The sequence below is a fragment of the Mastigoproctus giganteus genome, chromosome 12 (genome assembly GCF_048544385.1).
Source record: "Mastigoproctus giganteus isolate SK-2022 chromosome 12, ASM4854438v1, whole genome shotgun sequence".
Classification (NCBI taxonomy): Eukaryota; Metazoa; Arthropoda; class Arachnida; order Uropygi; family Thelyphonidae; genus Mastigoproctus; species Mastigoproctus giganteus.
The window spans coordinates 46274946-46289227 of NC_143586.1; the positions used below are offsets into that span (position 1 = coordinate 46274946).

The 14282-nt window shown below is 35.4% G+C and overlaps 1 protein-coding gene across 1 annotated transcript in view; it reads left to right on the forward strand.

Moving 5' to 3' along the window:
- Positions 1-14282, forward strand: part of lace (serine palmitoyltransferase long chain base subunit) — an 84522-nt gene that overhangs the window by 51412 nt on the left and 18828 nt on the right. The window contains exons 7-9 of the mRNA XM_090385756.1: positions 2530-2749; positions 6616-6742; positions 8714-8849. Of these exons, the coding sequence (XP_090241882.1) occupies positions 2530-2749; positions 6616-6742; positions 8714-8849 (483 nt within the window). The remainder of the gene's footprint in view (positions 1-2529; positions 2750-6615; positions 6743-8713; positions 8850-14282) is intronic.

Consider the following 14282-nt stretch of genomic DNA (forward strand, 5'->3'; position numbering starts at 1 on the left):
CTTATTGCGTCTTGGCGCATTATAGCCTGAGTTGCTAATGTGCCAATAAAATCCAAATCAAATCCAATCCTTTCTTATTGCAAGTTTTCATCACTAGAACACACATTGTCTTTATAGCTTTACATGTATTTGAGAATTTCGTGATAAACGATTGTTTGCTTTTTTTAATTATTATTATTATTATTTTTTTAATGTAAATTTCTATAGCTATCCTGATATGGAGACGAAGATTTTTGCAATTGTCTTCGAAATTTTAGACTCCTCTCCAATGTTATTTTATGGATAATGATGCTCTTCTAGAAGCAACATTATCCATAAAATAACATTCTAACTTATTAGCCCATTCTAGACCTTCTTTTATGGTTTTGAAAGTAAAATTTGGGACTGCTTCATCTGAACATAATTGCTTTCTTGATTACAGTCTATATTCACTGAATTAGAATTGTCATATATTGCCATTTCCACCAGTTCTTCTGTTAAACCTTGCTCTGTTAGCATTTTGAAAACATCCTGGATAACCATGTCTTCAAATCCTTCTCCACCAATAGAATGGGCTAGATTCACAATACAGTGGAATTCATTCTCTGCTGTTGGAATGAGATTTTCTGTTTTGACTACTTCTGGCTATATAGATTTCCAGCAGGCATTTAGTATAGAAGATTGCACTGCAACTGTCAAGGAAACTCTTTTCACACAATTTAATTTTCTGAAATTTTTCCAAACTTGGCTGACTGTAAGATTAGATCTGAATCCAGCTTATCCAAAATTGCTTGGAAAGTTCTTCATATGTAATTAGTCTTAATTGTTGATAATATACTTTGGTCTAATGGTTGGATTACAGAAGTGTTGGGTGGTAAATAAACTACCTGAATGTTCAGATGACTTAGGTCTTGAAGATGTCCCAGAGCATTACCCAAAAGCAATAGACACTTGAAATAAGATTTTTCTTTTTCATGTAGCTTTGAACTTCAAGTATTAAGCAGTGAAGAAACCAATCTTTAAAAATAGTTGCTGTTATCCAAGCTTTTTATTTGTCTGCCAATGTACAGGTAACTTGCTTTTTTCATTGCTCAAGGATCAGTTAATGATCGTTGGTTTTGTCATTAAATCTCCAGATGCATTACTACATAGGATCAAAGTTATTCGATCTTTAGCAGCTTCAAATTCCCATGCTGTTTTCTCATTTTTTGAGATAAAAGTTCTTTGCAGCATTTTTTTTCCAATACAGTCCATTTCATTAGTGTTGAAAACTTAGTCTGCAGTAAAGTCTTTCTTGTATAATTTTTGCCAGTGCTCCAGGAAATTTCTTTGCAGCTTTTACATCAGCTGATGCACTTTTTCTTTGAACTTTTATGTTGTGTAAATTGAAGCATTTCTAGAAATTTTCAAACCAGCCCTTACTGACAGAAAATTCATTCATGAACATGCAGCTGTTGTTTGGAAGAGGATTGGCTGGCTTTCTGAAGAAGTTTATAGGTCTTCTTAGTTTTTTCTTTGATTACATTGGAATCCAAGGGCACCTGCTTCTGGCTCTTGTCCTCAATTTGGATCATAAGGGATTTTTCCATTGTTTCCATAATTGAATCTTGCACATATCTTTTTTTCACTGATGGAAGATCCTGCTGCAACACTAGTTATTATTTTTTCCTCATTTTTTGTTGTCTGAACTGTTGCTTCATTTAAACCTAAAGTCTTGGTAATTGCTGTCATTCTCTCACTTTATTTTAGCTGACCTAAAATATGCATCTTTTTCTCGAGAGAAATGGCTTTTCTTTACAAATTTGACGTGATTTTTTAGACTGAAATTAAGAAAAATTACTTGATTACCACAAAAATTTATAATTAAATTAAATCTCATTTGAAAAATGGAAGGTGTGCTTACCTAATTGGTATTGTGTATTTTAAAGTAACAATAATGATTACCACTTCTAAAGATAACCACTAATAAAAAAATTGCAGTATACTCACAAAATTCGGTAATTGCATAGTATAACTAAAGCCTAGTATGCACACAAAAAAAGTGCAACATGTCCGATGCTGGCTAGCGATGTTTCAAACAGAATGTCTCAGAAGACTTGTATTACTCATCCATTCCTTTGGTATATGTCATAATTGCTACATAGTATCTAACAGCAAAAACGTGCTTGTACTTTGTATCAGTAGCTTTGAATGACTAAGCAGCACTCCAGTTGTGTAAAACCAAGTCTTTTGACAGTGTTAATCAAAAATTGGCACATTTTTTTGATCGCATAAAAGGGAAACTATGTTAATCGATGGTTACCTGTAGTACTAAGCAAGGGTTGCTTATACTTGGAAATAATGTCTGTTTATCAACAAAAATCTATCATTTCAACTTTAATTGTTAAGTAATAATATTGCTTGATGATATTGCCAAGACATAATATTGTTTAACTAAAATAATACAAGATTTGAAATGATATTTTAAGCTTTAGTTTTGTATTTATTGTGACATATCAATGTATGCTAAACATTTATATACATTGCAGAACATATATTTTTCTTTTCCAGCATGGAAGGTTCTATTGTAAATCTTCCAGGAATTATAGAACTGAAAAAAAAATACAAAGCTTACTTATATTTAGATGAAGCACACAGTATTGGCGCCATTGGTCCGCATGGTCGAGGAGTTACTGATTATTTTGGCTGTGATTCAAAGGATGTTGATCTTTTGATGGGAACTTTTACCAAAAGTTTTGGATCAGCAGGTGGTTACATAGCAGGAACAAAGGTATAAATAGTGGAATAAATAACGACTGTTAATCAATACAAACAAAAACTGCAGTATGAAAATTTTGCAAATAGGATTGCCCTCTAATTATTTTTAAGTTATTAAAATATTATATAGTAATATATTTGGGTACCATACACACATGAAGTGACTCATTCCTTATTACTTTCAGCATGTCATTCAGATCTTATTTGTAGAAAATGACATTGAGAAGTTGGATTGGCCAGTTAATAGCACATCCTCAGCCCCATTGAGCACCTGTGGGATGAATTTGTGTTGCCAGATTAGACTTCTGCTGCTGTTTTGGCAGTAGCCTAATATGGAAAACAGCAGTTAAAGCTGGTTTGGAAGAAACTAGCTCTAGCTGCTGTTTTGCAGGAGAAATGGAGGCAAATCCCAGCCAATACTTACCAGACAGAGGTGGAAATTTTGTCCTGGAGGTTGGGGACTGTTATATTAGATTCTTTAATTAAAAACAATTTTTTTGCAAGTAATTGCCTGTATGTTTCCCAATAGTTTTGGTCATATAGTGTATTTTTAGTTCCATCTGAATTTGTGGAAAGCAAGACTTTTGAACAATATTTAGGGGCTTGGCACTGGAGAAGAAGGGAGGGTGTATAGCAGCTTCTACACATAATTGTATGAATGAGTGGCTCAGAATTACCCTCTGCCAACAAATTTTTGCTAGAAAACAAGGGAAGGAAGAAAAAGGAAGGAATCAATACTTGCCTGGCCACTTCACCACTGTTTCTTTACTGCTCTTGCCACCTTCACAAAATTAATGTATTTTACTTAAGGTTTTGTACAATATCAGGTTATGGGATAGTATATTCTTATCTGCATTTTAAATGTCCCTAGGTTTGACCCTTGCAGTAGGCAAGCCATGGATTTTTCTCTCAGTTCCTTGGTTAACATTTCCACTCACTATACACACACACACACACACACTCTTCACTTAAGTTTTTCCATCCCATCTATCCTTATACGAGTAGTTATGCTCATTGTGCAATTTGAATTGCTTTCTCCCTTATTTTTTGGAACCACTCCATGGATTCACTTCTATTGTTGGTCTCTTCCCTTGTTGGCTTCTGCTCCACTCTAATTGTGGGAGCAAACTAAATTAGATGACTATTTCAGAATGGATATGTAAATTGTAAGTCCATAACAGCATTATGCATTAGTAAAATCACTAATGAACGTTCAGTGTAGATACAATATTTTGTTCATAGTGAACTTGGAAGTAGTTGAAATGGCATAGATTTAATTGTATCTCATATTGTGACTACCTTCACAACGAGTTTCCATGGTATTGCACTACCTCAAATAAGTAATGTTTCACTAATAGAGAAGACGTTATTATTCTTGGTGGATACCACCACCCAGACGGCACAGTTTCAAGGCTTGTTGGCCTATCAGCAGTGGACTGGTAGGTACCCGGGTGTTGCAATCACGATAATCCAGTTGTGAAGCATTTCCACAATATGAGAGATGCCTAATGGTCATATTATGGAAATACTTCGCAACTGGATTATCATGATTGCAACACAAGGGTACCACCTGCCCACCAATCATAGGCCAACAAGCCTTGAAAAGGTGCCATCTGGGTGGTGGTGGTGGTGGTGGTAGTAGTATCAGCCGAGAATAAGTAACAGTAGTCTTCTCTATTAGTGAAGCGTTACTTATTCGAGTGCAATACCATGGCAACTCATTGTGAAGGTAATCACAATATGAGATACAATTAAATCAATGCCATTTCAACTACTTTTGAGTTCATTACAAACAAAATATTGTGTATCTACATTGAACGTTCATTAGTGAATTTCTAATTCGTAGTCCTGTGCTTTATGCACATTTACTTAAGTATTAGTGAAATGTAAAGGGAATGGTATAACCTTTAATACTTTGTATTTTAGTCTATATGCTCATGAAATATTAGTAAATGAAGTATTTATTTACTAAGTAAAGCATATTTATGGTAAAAAAAAACTGGGAACAAATGGTAAAATTTTTTTTTTTTTTTGGCTATATAATATAATGAGCAATATATTTGGCAATATAATATAATTTTTTTTTTTGGCTATATATATAATGAGCATCACTTATAATGTAGGTATTAAAGTTGTCACCTGTCACCCGCATTATATCGAGATTCACTATAAAGTTTATTTTTCACTCTTAAAAGTATAGCCATTAAACTGTACTTCAACTTTGAGGTAAGAGTTTGAATATATTTTTGTTTTATACCATACAGAATATTCAGGTTGTTAACTAACTGAGGATCTTTTTCATAATATTTTAATTTTGTTATTACATTCTTGATTAGGAATATAGTTTAATTTTTGAATGTAATTGTTAGGATTATTATTTTTATATTTTAACATCCAGTTTAATTTCAGTTTCATATTATGTTTAGTTTTCATGATATTTTAAATTTAATGTTAATTAGGATATATATATATATATATATATTGAATTCAGAAACTTTACTATACATAATTTCCTGATCTTATGAACAAGAATTTTTGATACAACAAATTCAAGTTACACACTCTCAAAACTCAACTTCAACTGTACATTGCAACATTTTGAAAGTAAAATGAATGAGAATGAAATACTTTCGAGCCTGCATATTTTCTATATCTTACACACATGTAAAATACAGTGCAATTTTTTTTTTTTTTTGTAAAATTACTGCTGTTTACTACCTTATTTTTAAAATTTTATTTTTAATCTAACATTGGGACCAGTCTAAACCTATTTTTTATAATAATAATAATAATAATAATAATAATAATAAAAAAAATCAAATTAATTGTGCAACACAAACACAGAGTGGTATTACAGATTAAGCAGGAAATGTGTTTTCACAGCCATGCCAAACAGCCCAACAACAGTGTTGTTATCTATTGCTAGCAGTTTCACGACATATAAATTTTATAATTTTAAAAATTTTAGTACAGTTTTGAAAATAAAAGAGTATGTTCATAGGTCAAATGTTCGTAAGTCAAGAACCGCTTGTATTTATTTGATATTACTTATTATTTTATAATCAGGGCTGTGTTAAGATAGAAGCCTGGAAATGAACACATCCACCCCCAACTCTCAGGAGTGGTAAAATGAATGCAGTATTACTGCATTCATTTTCCCTTGTAGTGTGCAGAGGGACTGTGTTTCTTTATTTGCATCTGGGTACTTAAAAACCTTAACATGGTTCTGTTAACAATGTACATAACAATCATTTTAACATGAGGCCAGGGGCAGGAGTCCTATTTGTCACATCATACTACCAGCACTGTCCAGTATAGAAAATGTTTTTCCTGATATTTATAATGCAGATCAGTACATCATTATTACAATGGGGAAATTTCAGGAAAGAAAAATTTTACATAAATAAATACAATAGCCTGAAATCTGGCAACCTTGAGATCTGCCAAATCATTGCCAGATTTTGTGATATGGAATCCTTATCCATCATTGTAGAAACTAATAGTGTACTCTCTGCACTTTGTTTTTATGATTATATAATGCTGTACTATATACAGAAACTAAAGTGCAATGGATGCATTAATTAACGAAAGCATCAGCAGCTTGCTTGCATAATTTGGCCATTCTAATGCTAGCTGTACTGTATCAGAGATACAATATTTTTATTTTATTTTTTATTTTTTTTGACATGCATCATGCACAGTTTATGAATTACTCCCTACGAATTTATGATGTTCAAAAATTGGGAGAATACTATCAGTTTTGTGATTGGAATGTTTGAGTCAGGAATTTAGAATTTTTTTTACCACAAATTCTAGTAAATTAATTTTCTTGTGGTGTGTTAAGAAATTTATTGTTAATGTCTAATTAATTTCTTACAGAAAGTGATAAACCATATCAGGAGATATTCCCATAGCTTCTCTTATGCAACAAGTATGGCTGCTCCTGTGGCACAGCAAATAATAACATCTATGAAAATTATTATGGGAATTGAGGGGGATAATGAAGGCAAGTATTACAGATTAATTTTCAATGTAAAACAATAGTAACCATTCTTATATTGGTAGTTTTTCATTATTGTTGTTGGGTTTACAGTGCACGAGCATCTTAGGCCATTGTTTCATACTATATCTGTACAAGTGTGTGTGTGTGTGTGTGTGTGTGTGTGTGTGTGTGTGTGTGTGTGTGTGTGTGTGTGTGTGTCAATTTCAGATAGGTTGCTAACTGAAAAAATTTGGAATAACTTGCATAGAAGAAAACTCTGCTTCCTCCAATTGAGATCCATTTACTATAGTCAAAATTGAAGAAGCTTTTAAAAATTCTTCCACTCTTCAGTGAAAGTTGAATGCAGACTCCTCCAAATGGGTAACAAATGGCAAAACTTCTGTGATCTCACAGAGAATCTTTTATTTGTGCATGTACATAACTATATAGGAGGGGACACTGCTTACCATCCATACAAGTTATTATGGCAAATTCTCTTTCAATGTCAGGAGGAACACAACCTCTCATCAAGTGAAGTGCAAATTGTAGATTATGCATAATACTTTACATCTCGCTGGTGGTTGGAATCTGCCCACATCCACATCACAATTTCAATCTCAAAAGTGATAACACTATATGCATACCTTTTCCCCTACGTAATATGAGACTTGATACTACCTAGTGTTTCCTTCTTCCCCTCCCCATTTTTTTCTTAATCATATTTCCATTCCCCTTGTTTTTCATTCCTTTCTGTTCCTTCTACTTCCCCCACGCTTCCTTGACATAGGTAATGTATTCCATGATGGTCTATTATTCTCATCATCCCTTGGCTGCAGATGTATATAACCTCTGCTCCAGTCAAAGTTTTTCTAGTTGATGAGCTGCATACAAAGGCCACTAGCTACCATGTGAATCCCTATGAGAAGTAATAAATTCATTTCAATGTCAGTCAGCTTGTGCAATAACTTTAATATGTATCCTACTTTTGAATATGAAGATTTTCTACATACAGACACTGGACAGAAAATTAGTCATTTGTTGACATATAGCAAATTGAAAACACATGTATCTTCTACACTTCTGCTTACTGCACTGAAATCAGAATATATTAGATTAACCCATTTTTCTATTTACCAGTATACCAGCTTTGACTGAAAAAGCAAGGGTTTCCACCATAGAAGATGAGGTGCAGAAAAGACATGAATGGCAAAAATGAGTGATAGTATTTGGCAGATATACAAAGGATATCCAGTTAAAGAAGTAGCTGAATTTTCTGGTGTTTCAGAAAGAACAATAATAAGAGCTTTTAAAGAATGATTGCGAGTTGAAATAAACCAGAAACAGCAGCAGAATTATGGTCAAAGGTCTGCTAAGTGATTAGGATTGGCAACAGATATTGTCTCTAGTTGACAAAAAAACTATTTCAAATAAGACAAGAACTGCTGTAAACAGGACCTCAGCTGATTTCTGATAAGGCCAATGTTAACAGCTGCACATAAAAAAAAAAAAAGCCTGGCTAATAGGGCTAAAAGGTTATAAAAACTGAACTGTTGATGATTGGAAAGATGTGATGTAGTCTGATAAATCCAAATTTTGAAGCATTGATGCGCTTCATCCAGACTGTCTGTAAGATGTCAAACATATTAGCATTCACCATTTAAATGGTGGGGGAGGTGTAAATACTGAACTGCTTTATTGTTACACAAGGCCATAAAATTTTTATTTTTGGATTTATATTGACTCAATGCTAGGAGAATGCTATGAAAATTAAAACCCGTGAAAAAACAAAACAAATGTACAGTGTGCTGTTGTCTCAAACTTACAGCCAACTAAATATTTGTTGGACATAGAGACCTGTTAACAAGTATGGAATCAGAGGAAATAGGAGGATATGGGGAAATATAAAATGTAGAAATATAAAACATAAAATGGCATTTAGAATAAATACTAGATTTTATATATATATATTTTTTAAATTTAGAATTGCCGTTGCAGGAACTGAACGTATTAGGAGACTAGCCAGGAATTCCCGATACTTTCGGCAGAAATTGAAGCAGAAGGGTTTTATAGTTTGTGGAAATGATGCCTCTCCTGTTGTGCCTGTTCTTTTCTACAATCCTTCAAAAATTGGGTAAGTAAATTTTGAAATACTAATTCAGGTATTTTTATTATCTTAATGTTGTGTATCAAAATATATTCCTGTGTACTGTTTGCTTAAGTGAAATTTTGTTGAACAGCCAACTATATGAAAAGATATAACAAATCTGATACATTGCCTTAGAGATAGTTCATTTAGTTATAAAACAACTTCTGTGTGATTTTGTTGTACTGTAAGACCACTAAATTACACTGCCTTCTTTTTTGATATGTGTATATTACTTATGCAGTACAGAGTATTCCTAAATGAGAATTTAGTGATACAGTTCTTCTTTAGGAATGGTTTCACACTCATTTTGTAAAAGATTAATACCATTCAAAAAGAAATGAAAATGAAAACATTAAAGCATTGATACAGTTAGATAAGGCACCTTCATGGCCTTTCACTAAAATTTTACTGAGTGATGATGATGACAATATCAGTAGTGCATTTATAACCTTGATAAGGTTATAAATTCTAATCTCAACGATGTCCATTTCCACTTGCAGTCTGCCAAACCCCATGTACTTTTTCTGACTGAATCTCAGTTATTGGTTGATTCAACTACTGCTCATCTCAGATGCCCAAATTATTCACTGTACGATTCCTTTCACCTTAAAGGTGGTACTTGTGCATATGTCAGTTCTGATATTCCCTGTCAGAGACTTGGCAATTTGGAATCTCCTCTTTGTGATCTTCTCTGGCTTAAATTTCTCTCTACCTCTCATTGTGTCAAATTTATCTGTTGTCTCTACCGTTCTCACAACTCCACTAATCACTTGGAGCTCTTTGACTTACTCTCTTTGCAACTTGACTTTCTCCAGTCCAACTTTCCTAACAGTGAGGTAATTTTCCTTGGTGATTTTAATGTTCACAACTCCAGCTGGCTTCCGTTTTCTAGTCACACCGACCCAGCTGGTCAAGATGCTGAGGATTTTGCAAGTACTAATGACCTTGCACAGATTGTTCATTTACCTACAAGAATACTGGACAATCCTAATCATACAGGCAACATGCTTGATCTTTTTCTCACAAACAACCCTTTTAAGTACATGGTCAAAGTGAGAGGTCCTTTAGGCACTTCAGATCACAACTTGGTGATTGTCTCTTCTCCAATGGAGCCTTTATCTCATGGCTATTCCCAACCTTGTGTTGTTTGGCATTACAAGAATGCAAAATGGGATGACCTGCAAGATTTCTTTTCCTTGGTCGGATTACCATTTCAAAACTTCTGATGTCAACGTTTGCTCAGATCGTGTCAGTGAAATTATTCTTGCAAGAATGGAATCCTTTATCCCACACTCCACTTTAAAATCTCAGCCTTTATTTAAACCTTGGTTTTTCAATAAATGTGCTAAGAATGTTCAAGAAAAGAATGTTGCATATCGTAATTGGCTTGTTTCTAATTCTTCAGTTTCATTTTCTGCCTACACCAAAGCTCGCAACAATTGTAAAGCAGTTATTAATCAGTCCAAACTAGAGTTTGAAGAGGCTAACAGTAGAAAACTTGCTTCTTGCCCTAATGGTAGCCGAGCATTCTGGTCTCTTGCCAAAGCTATTGGCCGCAACTTTTGCCCATCTCTGCTCCCACCTCTGTCCAAACCAGATGGTTCTGTTGTCACTTCAGCCAAGGATAAAGCTGACCTGCTAGCATCCCATTTTTCTTCCAACTCCTGTATTAATGATCTTGGTAAAACACTTCCCACCATTCCCAACACGCTCCATTCAATGCCTCCTGTGGTCTTCCGTCAAAAGGATGTCAGAATGATTTTGACAAATCTTGATGCTAAGAAAGCTCCATGTCCCAATGGTATTTCTCCACTTGTTCTCAAAACCTGTGCTCCTGAACTCACTCCTATTCTTTGCCACCTTTTTTCACTTTCTTATTCCAAAGGTGTTTTTCCTTCTGCTTGGAAATTTGCTCATATATAGCCAGTTCCTAAAATGGGTGACAAATCCCTCCCATCCAATTATCGTCCCATTGCAATTACTTCTACTCTTTCTAAAGTAATGGAGAAATCAATTAACCGCCAACTCTTAAACTACCTAGAAACCTTCCGTCTGATCAACGATCACCAGTATGGATTCCGTCAGTGTCGATCCACTGGTGATATTCTGGCTTATGTTACCCATTTATGGATTAATTCAATGGAAAGGTTCGGTGAAACACAAGTAGTTGCTCTTGGCATCTCAAAGGCTTTCGATCGTGTTTGGCATAAAGGTCTTCTAAACAAGCTTCCATCTTATGGTTTGCCAACTGTTTTTTGCAATTGGTTATCCAGTTTTCTCTCTGATCGCTCACTGAGGGTGATGGTAGATGGCTCTCTGTCTTCTAACTTCTCCACTAATGCGGTGTCCCCCAAGGTTCAGTACTTTCCCCCGTTCAGTACTTCTTGTATATTAATGACCTTCTTCCATTGACTGGAAATCCTATCCATAGTTTTGCTGATGATAGCACATTGCATTCCACTTTCCATTTTGAGAAACCTTGCCCTGCTCAATCAGCTTCAACTTCTCGAAAATCTGCTACCAATTCCTTAAATGCCGATCTTTAGGTAATTCTCCAGTGGGGCAAAGACGACTTAGTTGATTTCAACCCTTCTAAAACTCAGTCTTGTCTTATATCTCATGTCTTATACCAACAGTAAATTCTAAGTGAGAAGCATTCAAGGAATTAATCGTGGAAGCTACTAAATGTTTCATATCTATTAAGAAATATTGTTCAAGGTTTAGTCCTAAATGGTTATCTAATGAACTAATGAGACTTGTAACAGAGAAGAAAAATGCATGGGATGCATATAAATTATCAAGCGACTCAGAAGCCTATGGCAGATATAAGCTAGTCTGTAGTCAGGTCACAAAAGAGGTTAGACAGGTGAAGGCAGATTACGAGAAATTATTGGCAAAAGATGCTAAATAAAACAGCAAGGATTTCTTTACTTATATAAACTCTAAAAGGAAGGGGATGAATCTGATTGGTCCACTTGACATCAATGGTTCGACTGTTGATGATCCTGCTCAGATAGCAAACAAACTGAATGAGTATTTCGCATCTACATTCACACATGAGGAATTATTAAGGTTTGAAAATGGCAGAAGGTTATCAAATTGTAGCAGGATACTTAATGATTTTGTAATAACTGAGAGCAAAGTGGAGGAGAAATTGTTGAAGTTAAACATAAGAAAGGCACCTGGGGTGGATGGGATCTATCCAGTTATATTAAAGGAGACGGCAAAGCAACTAAGCAAACCCTTAGCCATAATTATGAGAGCATCATTGGACTCAGGGGAGGTCCTCACGGACTGGAGATGTGCAAATGTATCCCCAATTCACAAAGAGGGATCGAAGGGTGACACGAGTAATTACAGACCAGTTAGTTTAACTTCTGTTCCGGGTAAAATAATGGCATCACTGGTTAAAGATGCATTGCAGGATCATCTAAACAAGACTGCAGCAATAATTCAGACACAGCATGGGTTTGTTAAGGGAAAGTCTTGTCTGACAAATTTGATAGGATATTATGATGTGATTACAAAGGAACTGGATGCAAAAAATAATTTTGATATCATATATTTAGATTTCAGGAAAGCTTTTGACACTGTTGCGCATGGAAGACTATTGTACAAATTGGAGCAGAATAGTATTAAGGGTAAGTTGCTACAATGGATAAAAGGATGGTTAAGTGGGAGAAGACAGAGGGTGGTAATCAATGGGTGCTGCTCTTCGTGGACTAATGTTATTAGTGGAGTCCCACAGGGTTCGGTGTTGGGTCTACTGTTGTTTTATATATTTATCAATGATATTGATGAAGGTATATCAGGCTTAATGTCGAAGTTTGCAGATGATACAAAGGTTGGCAAGGTTGTTAATGACAGTAATGGCAGTGTGCTACTGCAACAGGATCTAGATAATTTGGGTAGATGGGCTAAGAAGTGGCAACTGAAGTTTAACCTTGGCAATTGCAAAGTACTGCATATGGGTAGAAGAAACCCCAGAGAAACGTACCAACTGTGTGGTACTACACTTAAGATGGTAGAAAATGAAAAAGACCTGGGAGTAATTGTGCAGTCAGATATGAAGTTTTCTGAGCAATGCAGACAGGCTGCCAGGGCAGGTCATGGGGTTTTGTCAATGATATATAGGAATTTTGCTAGCAGGGAGAAGGAGGTGATTGTCCCTCTGTATAAAGCAATGGTCAGGCCACGCCTTGAGTACTGAGTACAGGTCTGGAAGCCTCATTTTAGGAAGGACGTAGATTTGCTTGAGCATGTACAGAGAAGGGCAACAAGATTGGTGAGGGGAATGAAGGGATCCTCTTACCAAGAGGCTTAAGTTCTGCAAATTGCAGTGGCTGGAGACTAGGTACCTGCGCGGTGATCTGATTGAGGTGTATAAGGCCTTGAATGGGTTGAGCACGCTGAATTCTGATGGTATCCTTCCACTTGTTCAGATTACGAACATAAGGGGGCATAAATTCAAATTAAGAAAAGACAGATGTAGAATAGCTGTGCGGAAATTTGCCTTTAGTCAGCGGGTGGTTAATTGCTGGAACAAACTTCCATCCGTCGTTGTGGAAGTTGATAGGTTGAATAAATTTAAGGAGTAACTGGACAGGCATTTGGAGGGAATGGTGTGTTTTTTTTTTTTTTTGGCTGATGCTGCATAAGCTCATACACTTGCTTTCTTGCATCACATGCCACTACTACTACTAATCTCGCAAAAATAATTCTTCTGCTCCTATGCTTATCTTTGGTGACATTCCGATTTCTAGGCAAAATGATATATCTCTTTTGGGAATTACCCTGACTTCTAATCTCTCTTGGCACAAGCACATTACAAATATTGCTTCCTCTGCATCTAAAAAACTTGGTTTTCTCTTTTGCTCTCAGGGTTACTTTTCTTCCAAACAGCTGCTCTCTCTGTATAAATTACAAATCCGCCCTACCGTGGAATATTGTTCCCACATCTGGGGTGGTGCCCCCAAAACCTCTCTCAGGCTTCTTGATTCCATTCAGAAGAGGGCAGTTAAGTTAATTAATGATTCACCTCTAACAGAGTCTCTCCACTCACTGTCTCATAGATGTACTGTTTCTGCTGCATGCCTCTTCTACAGATACTTCCATGGGCACTGTTCTTCTGAATTGGCTTCTATAATTCCCGCTCTCTCTTTAAAAACAGTCCTAATATGTGCAGCCACCAGCCAACATCCATTTACTGTCCAACTTCAAACTCACAGAACCAACTTTTCATCTTCCTCGTTTATTCATTCAACTGCCGTTTTCTGGAACAACCTTCCTTCATACGTATTTCCTGAAAAATACAGTCTACAGAAGTTCAAGTCCAATGTCAACAAATATCTTCTTTTGTCTTCTCAACCTCCAACCCAAGCACGGTACTAAGTACTATACGTTCTAATACCTCTCGTG